Source organism: Aptenodytes forsteri, unplaced genomic scaffold (assembly GCF_000699145.1).
Source record: "Aptenodytes forsteri isolate BGI_AS27 unplaced genomic scaffold, ASM69914v1 Scaffold61, whole genome shotgun sequence".
NCBI classification, from domain to species: domain Eukaryota; kingdom Metazoa; phylum Chordata; class Aves; order Sphenisciformes; family Spheniscidae; genus Aptenodytes; species Aptenodytes forsteri.
The window spans coordinates 406353-414609 of record NW_008794443.1 but is presented as its reverse complement, the minus strand read 5'-3'; the positions used below and the strand labels follow the sequence as shown (position 1 = coordinate 414609).

Sequence of the window (8257 nt, the reverse complement as noted above, 5' to 3'; positions counted from 1 at the left end):
CGCGGGCGAGGCGGCGCTGTGGAGCCGGAGTCGGCGGGGCCGGGCCGTGAGGGGCAGCCCCCGGCCTCCTCCTCCCCCTTTTGTCAGGCAAATACCCTCCCTTTTCTTGCTTACTTCTCTTTTTCTCTACAAAAACGTAGTGCCCTTAAAACGCCGGGTGGAGGCCGATCGCCTTAGCCTCGGACGAAGCAATCCGATAAAGGAGATTAAAGTATATTCCTCCGGCTGGGCTGTGAGGGAAAGTTTAGCCGCACGGAGAATTAAGGGATTTATTAATTTTTAGGAGCTATTCCCCCCTCCTCCTCCTCCTTCCAGCTTTTTTCCCAGTGGTAAATCACCGAGGTCAATAAGCCACCTTTAAAACGGGATAACCTCTTGAGAAAAAATGACGGTTTTTTTAATAAAACCGCTCACCTATGGGCTCTAATGGACACTCCAGCAAAATAAAGATGTAATGTAAGCTGCTTACAGGTAATGTAATGTAAGCCAGGTCTGGGCAAAATTGTTAATTTTCGGGAAATAGGGCTGCGGGATGCTGTAATCGCTGCTGATACGATGAAGGAAAGCTGGGATATAAAATGTCAAAGCCCCACTTGCAGGCGTGTGCTGTGCATCTATTTTCAGAAATGGGGTGGGTTGTTGGGGAAAGTTTAGCCGCACGGAGAATTAAGGGATTTATTAATTTTTAGGAGCTATTCCCCCCTCCTCCTCCTCCTTCCAGCTTTTTTCCCAGTGGTAAATCACCGAGGTCAATAAGCCACCTTTAAAACGGGATAACCTCTTGAGAAAAAATGACGGTTTTTTTAATAAAACCGCTCACCTATGGGCTCTAATGGACACTCCAGCAAATAAAGATGTAATGTAAGCTGCTTACAGGTAATGTAATGTAAGCCAGGTCTGGGCAAAATTGTTAATTTTCGGGAAATAGGGCTGCGGGATGCTGTAATCGCTGCTGATACGATGAAGGAAAGCTGGGATATAAAATGTCAAAGCCCCACTTGCAGGCGTGTGCTGTGCATCTATTTTCGGGTGGGTTTTTGGTGGTTTTTTTTTCCTTTTTTTTTTTTTTAAATAACGCAGTGTATCACTTGCAGCCTGGTAACACGCTTGCGTAAACGGCTGCATCAATTTCGCCTCATGTTATCGAAAACACGGCGTGCTTTAAAAATATATTGTGGTGCTGGGTGTTTCAGTTTTATAGGGAAAGTGGGAAAAAAGGAGAATATTGTTTTGTTTTGTTTTTTTTATACATCCTGCCTGTGCTGCATAATGAAGCTGGAGAAATTCAGGGCTTGGGCTGCTCCCACAGTAATCCCTGCTGGTTTCCCCCCCTCTCCCTTAGCCAGCAGGATCAGACCACTTTTCTTTTAAGAAATGTTAGGTTTTTAGGTTGTGTCGAAGACAGGAAAGTGCAGAAAATGGGTCCGAACGCTCTGCGGGGAAGGATGACGCTGCAGCAAGCCAGCTGGGTACGGTTGCGATTAACCTGGGTCGACCAAAGGAAAAACCCAGTTTTCCTCCAGCTCTCTCCATCCCATTTGGAAAAACAAACCAAAACAAAACATCAGCAGCAATAAGCGCCCAACCCTCCTCCCAGCACCTTTTCCAGCCAGCAAAGCCCCGGCGGCTGCTTCAGCCTCAGTTTCCCCTCCTGCAGTGTTTCCCTCTCCGCAGCCAGCTCCTTCCCGGCACCTTGAAGGCGGTGATGGCAGAGCGAAGGCACGCGAGGAATCCAGCTCATCTCTCCCTCTCTGGTTTTTGCATTTCTCACGGCTGACCGGGGGGGGGAGGCCGGAGAAGGCCCGTTTCCCTTTATGGGCTCACTTTCCTTCTGCTGCGCCAAAATCTTTGGCTTGCAAACAAAACCTGAAAAAAGGCCTTATTTGTTACAAAGCAACACTTCAGCCACTGATTTAAAAATACTACGGCCGTGCCTGTCAGCTCCTCCCTTAATTTAAAAGCTCTTTTCAAAAATCAGGCGGTCCTTTGAGTTGCAAGGAAGATAACCTTTGGTTGTATTCCTGGGAGCAAATTGGGCTCGCAGCGGGGTACGGTATCGGATGCCTTCACTGGGAAAGCCCAGGGAAATTTTATCCCCGGGCCGCACCCAGCCTGAAGTGAAGAAATATTTGCATTTGCTTCTCCTTGGAGGGCAGCCAGGTCCCTCCCCGCTCTCCTTGGCCTGCCAAGAGGGATTGCAAGAAAAGACGGGCTTATTGCAGCAGCCCAGGGAAGGGCAGGGCCCAGCTGGTGCGATTCGGAGGCGTATGATCCTCTTTGCCCTTTTGCACCGCCACTGGAAGGAGACGAGAGAGACCTCGAGCGAGTTTTATGCCTGGGTGGTCTCGGGGGAGGGGGTCTCTGCAAAGCTTTGGGGGGCTCCCAAGGAGAACAAGAGCTTCATATTGCTCCATGCATGATTTGTATTTATTATATTTTTGCTAGCAGACCTGGGCGCCTGCAAAAGCGCTTGCAATGGGGCGAGGAGCCCGAGGACGGGCTGAGCCGTCGCAGCCAACGTGGGCTTGCTCAGCAGCAGGATGGGACCCAGCTCCCACAGCCCCACCCCTGCGAAATCTCCTCCACGCAGCTTGGTCCGTGCTAGAAATTCCTCGAGATCCTCCCAGGGGAAAATGCGGGGCCATGCTTTTCAGGCTTAGTGACAGTCCCTGCGCCTCAGCTCATAATGCTTCTCCCCTTATCTGAGAAGAAAATGGCTTAAATCAGTCTTTTATCCTCTTACCTCCATGTCCATCCATCCCTGTCCCTTGTCATCCTCCGTTCCTGGAAAAATATGCCAAATCTGACCACTTCTGCATCCCTTCGCCGCACCGCCAAACTCTCCAGTTGCACCTTGCCCTTCTCCTCGCCTTTCAGCATTTTCTCCAAGGCTTCATGTTGATAAAAACTTTTCCCTGCCTGCCTCCGGCCAAAAATCACCACAGTCCCAGTGCTAACAGCCCATCCTGGCTTGCTCTGCGGGGGAAATACCCGACCCCTTCCCACCGTTAGCTCTGCAGAGGGGTAGCGTAGCTCTCTGAGCACCCAAGGGTGCTGCGCAGAGGGTTTAAGCCAGCGTGCAATGCCATAATGCATCCAAAACACCGCTCAGCATCGGTGTTTCCATCCTCCCTGAAAACCTCGCTTGGAAAAATACCCGTATTGCCAAAAAACGGGCAACCCTTTGCTCTCTGGGGATTCCCTTCCCCGCCCCCTTTGGCCACCGCCAAGTCTGCCCACGTCTTTTTATGTTTTTAGCATCATTTTGGTGCCTGGTTTTCCCCACTGGGCGAGAGGCTTTGGAAAGTGAGAGCTGACTTCGAGCACGGGACTTCCCCGGCGTGGGACACGGGGGTATGCGGTGTCCCCACCCAGCCGGACCCAAAGCCACCTACTTACGTGACCGGGACAGACTGCAACATTACATTAACATCCTATTTATAAATAAGTTTATAGTGAGTTATGACCCGATTGATGGGCCGTAGACACACATTACGAACGTTGAGCAATAGGCTTTGTAGATGGGGAGAGTGGGCAGGAAATAGTTGCGGGGTTGGTGTGATTAATCAACCAGCCCGCCGGACTCCAGTGCATACATTAACCATACATTAACTCTTTCATTCATAAACACAGCACGCACGTATGGCTGCTGGTTTGGTTGTTGGGTTTTTTTTTTTTAGCAACTCCCTTTTTTCATCAGGAAAGCATTAAACATCATCTCAGACGCTCTTGCTATTTTCTGCTCTCGATTTGTGGCTTTTTAAGCACTTTCGGTTAAAAAGAAAACCCCTCTTTCTCCAGCTGGTTTGCAACGCCCTCGCAAACAAAACCGCTAAGCACCAGTGACACCAGTTGCACAGATGTCAGGCACGCAGAGAAATGGTCTAATTTCTGACAGTTTGGGGCTTGGACTGAGAGAAGATCAAAAAGCTTCCAACGGCAGAGCGATATTATCTTGGATAACATGCAAAAATGGGGCTGTCGGTCTTTCCTGGCATCCCGGTGCTGTCGGATATAGGAGATGGCATTTAGCCGGAGTTTTTCTGCCTGAATGGGGGAATTTGTGCTCCGGCTGCCCTCTGCCGGCTCCAGGAGTTGGTTGAGATGGAGCCCAGGCAGTGCAGGCTGTCCGCAAAAAAATAAAACCACCACCAAACACCCTTTCATCAACACCACGGCACATCGCAAAATCCTGAATCAGGCCCCAAAAAACGACCCTCTGCTCTCCCCCAGGGTGACAGCGGCATCTGCCAAATTGCTGCACCCCAAAATCAGCCACGTTATCGTCCTGAGCGACCTGACTCTTGCCACGCCTATAAAATCTTAGAAGTGGCTTTTTTTCATATTTTTAAACTTGCATTTTATGGGTTTGGAATGCGGGGTGGATGAAAGAAACGAGGGTTTTTAAACTCGGGGTTTTATTTAACTGCGAGTAACTAAATCAGTGCCCGCTCTCTGTGTCACCGCAGAGAGAAATGTTTAAGTAAAACCCCAAGGAAGCTCAAGAAGAAAGAAAAAACACCCAAGGAAACCAAACCGGCCACGGAAAAGGAATTTAAAAAAAGAAATAAGTGAACAAAACCTCAGCTCCTCCGCCACCGCTGCTCTGCCAGGCCTTTTTATGTTCGTAACGAGCGCAGAGCCATGCCAGGACACTACATCTGCGCTTCGCCTGGCCAGCCTGGCAGGACGGGGGTCCGGGTACATTTCAGTGACAAAAACTCTGGTCCTGCAGTTATTTGGGGGTGCAGCGGGCACCTGGGACCGGCTGCGGGGTGCATCCCGGTGGGTGCACCCCCTTTTTGGTGTCCGGCGCTGGAAGATGGAGGTTGAGCCGTGGGGTTTTAGCAGGACGACTCGTTTCGCCGGCGGACGTGGCAGGACTTGCAGAGGAGGTGGTCGTCCAGGGGGTAGCACCCATTCTCCGTCGGCTCCGGCGACAGGGGCGTCCCGCAGCTCTGGGGGCGAGAGGGGAAAGGGAGGCCATGCCTTAGGGATCCCTGTGCTGCATTGCATGTGAGATACCATGCCATTGCGTCCCATCTTTCCTGCAAAACCCACCAGTGCTCGGAAGAAGCAACAAACAACATCAAAAGCGTGAAAAGCTGAAGCTCTCCTGGCCGAATGCATCGTCCTTTTCACCTGATTTATTTGTTTTTCCCCCTCCCTGTCGCTTGCAAGATAACTGGTGGCTAAAAAATAACCCTGGGTGCTGCGAGCCCTGTGGCCGTGCTTTGCAAAGACTCGGTGCCAAACCCCTTGGCTTTTGGGGGGCACCCCCAGCCCCGTCGGGGCCGTACCTCGCAGCGGTAGCAGCTCTCGTGGAAACTGCGTCCCAGGCACTCGATCTTGTAGGTGTCCTTGTCCTCGCGGGGGACGATGGGGTGCTCGCAGGCACTGCAAACCACGGCGTATTTCCTGATGGGAGCAAACCAGGGTGGCGTGAGTCCTGTGGGGTGATGGGGATGAGCCGAACCCCCCCCAAAGTGGGGGATGCTCCCCTGTTTCTGTGCTCCCCAACCTGTAAAAGTCAGCCACGCAGTACACCTCGTTCTGCTCGTCCACGGCAAAGCTCTCGGCGCCGATGGCCCGGCCGCAGGCGGCGCAGGAGAAGCAGCCGGGGTGGTAGCCCTTGCCCAGGGCACGGACAATGCGTTCCACGATCAGCCCCTGGCACTTGGCGCATTTCTCCAGCGTGGCCTGGGGTTTGGGGACACACACCGTGAGATGCCAGCTCCCCCCGCGAGGGCCTTCATCTCCCGCCACCCCACCCCCCCCGAGGGTGCTGGTTGTCCCCGAGGGAGGACGGGTACCTGGTAGCAGGCATCGCACATGGGGCGCCCATCTTTTTGGTAGTAGCGCTGGCCGGCCAGGAGCCGGTGGCAGGTCCGGCAGGTGAAGCAGTCGGCGTGGTACTGCTTCCGCATCGCCTCCACCGTCGGCTCCCGGGGCCCCACCGCTTTGTGGCAGAAGGCGCAGATGTCTGCGGGAAGAAGGGAGAGGGGTTCAGTGCCACGTGCCTCGGTTTTCCCAACTGGGGATGAGCCCACACTGCACAGCTGGGTCCTCCCCTTACCTCTGGAGCCATCCCTCTCTGGGTACCCATTCGCATCCTGCCACTGCGGCTTGCCTGCTTGCTCCTGGCAAAATTTGGGCGGCCTCAATTCGGCAGGGAAGGCGGAAGGGGCCTGGTGAGCGGGGGAAGGCGAAGCCATGTTACATTTATGCTCTTGCAGGTGGGGAAACTCAGGCACTGGGGCGACTGTACCCCATTGTCCTCACCTGAAGGGTGGCGGGTGCCGCCAGGTCCAGTTGCTGCAGTGCCGGACCCAGCGCCTCCGCGGACAAGGGCTGGGGCGCTTCGGAGAGGACGAGGACCGGTGGGGACGAAGGCACAGGGGCCGCTGGGCGGGTTTCTGTGGCGAAAGCCAGACACGGTGGGTTTAGAGGGGGCAATAATGTCCAATAACACCCCATCGCAGTAACTCCCTGACAGCTTTGCAGTAGCGCTTGCCGACCTGCCCCAAAAGCAAACGCCATCCCAGCCGGAGGGGACAAACAGTGCCGATAAGCGCCTGGCAATGGAGAGCAAACACAGCCCTTCCCTCGCAACCGGATCCATCCTGGGATGGGTGCGGGGATTTGGGGAATAATACCCCCCCAAAAAACCAAATCCCCTCCTGCCTGCACGCGCATCCTTTAGCAAAGGATCTCCGCAGCATCCTCAGCACCATCATCATTCTCCCAGCACTGCTCGCAGTCCCCCCGCGGACACCCCTCACCTCCGTTGAGCAATGCAGGGGGCTGCAGCGGTCGGGTCTGGGGGTGACGGGTGCCCGGGACCTCTGCACCGTCTGGCCGCGTCTCCCTTTGGGTTTTCTCCTTGGTGGCCGCCTCCCTCTGTGGCGGCACCAGGGTGATGAAGACGGACGAAGCGATCCTCTTCTCCGCTTTCCCCGGCAGCATCGTGAAAGCTGCGGAAGGGCCGGACCTGGGTTTGATTTGGGGGAAAATAAGATAAAAGGGAGCGAAACCTGCGGGTTCACCGGCAGCTCCTGCAGCCGCGCCGCCCTTCGGCCTCAACCCGCCTCCCTCCTCGCCCTCCCGGAAAGGGAGAAGGAATGAGCGTCCCTGTCCCACGTCACGGCAATAAATGGTCTCGTGCCTGGGAGGACACAGGGTAAAGGGTCCCGATGAAGCAGCATCTGAAGTCTCCCATTTCCGTGCCTCTGTGACCAAACCCCACCCTTTCGTAAGCATTTTAACCCCCTTTACTTCCTCTTATTGCCCCCACCTGGGATTAAACTCCCTGCGGGCAGCAGGAAAAACCCACCTTTCCTCTTAAAAATGGGGTTGTAATAGGATCTGCTTTTGCAAACCATTTTTTGGGGTGTTTCTAGGTCCCCTGGCTCCCCGTTCCCTCCCTGCTTACCCCTATTTCCCCCCTAATCACTTCCAGCTCAGAGCATCCCCCCCTTGATGGAGAAACCGGGGCATGATGCCACGAATCGCTGCGTCCCTGTCACTGAAATGGCCCCCAAGCATCGCCCAGCGGCGCAGGCAGGATGCGCCCGACCCCGATAAACCCCGCTCGGGAAGGAAAAGGGCTGTTTATTCAGCTTCCCAATGGGAAGAGCAGCCGGAGAGAAGCTTCCCCTTCCCAAACGGGATGGTTTGGGGGTGGGGGGACAGAACCCTGAGGCTTTAGCCGGGGCGCTGCACCGGTGAAGCAGGATTCATCCCTGAGATGAATCGGCGGCCTGAAAAATACCTGTGTGATGAGCTGCCCGGTCTCATGCCCCGGTGTGGGGCAGCTCCGCTCCCCCAAAATCCCACTCACGGACGTCTGTGCATCCTTTCGGGGGGGTGGCCGGTCCTCCCGTGGCGGGGGAAAAGCTTCGGGACGGGGAAGCCGGGGACTTCAGCCTCTGACTCAAGCAGGGGAAGGGATTAAAAAGAAAAAAACCCCGAGCGGCTTCGCTCCCTCCTTCCCTCCCTCCCCGCCGGCGAAACCCCAAACGGGCTCCGGCGCTGCCAGCCTTCGCCCAGACGCTCAAATCCTCGCCCGCGGGAGCCGCTGGTTTTCCTCCTCCCTGGCCCAGCTGCTGCAGAAAATAGGGGGGAAAAAAGTAATAATCATAAAAAAACAACCCGAAAAAGAAAAAAATCTCCGGGGCTAATGGGAACCATGTGCTCGTCGCATTCCTCTTTGTGCCGGGGCTGACGGGATCCCGGCGGCACCATCGCAGCACCCCCC

General features: G+C 54.8%; 1 protein-coding gene across 1 annotated transcript; it reads right to left on the bottom strand.

The window, feature by feature from the left end:
- Positions 1–4844: 4844 nt before the first annotated feature.
- FBLIM1 (filamin binding LIM protein 1) lies at positions 4845–7832 on the bottom strand. Its single transcript, XM_019474739.1, has 8 exons — positions 7772–7832; positions 6783–6991; positions 6283–6416; positions 6077–6188; positions 5814–5983; positions 5522–5700; positions 5301–5418; positions 4845–4958 (listed from the first exon to the last, which is right to left on the bottom strand). The coding sequence occupies exons 1-8, from the start codon at positions 7795–7797 to the stop codon at positions 4845–4847; spliced, it is 1062 nt and encodes a 353-aa protein (XP_019330284.1). The 5' UTR covers positions 7798–7832.
- Between the last annotated feature and the right edge of the window lie 425 nt (positions 7833–8257).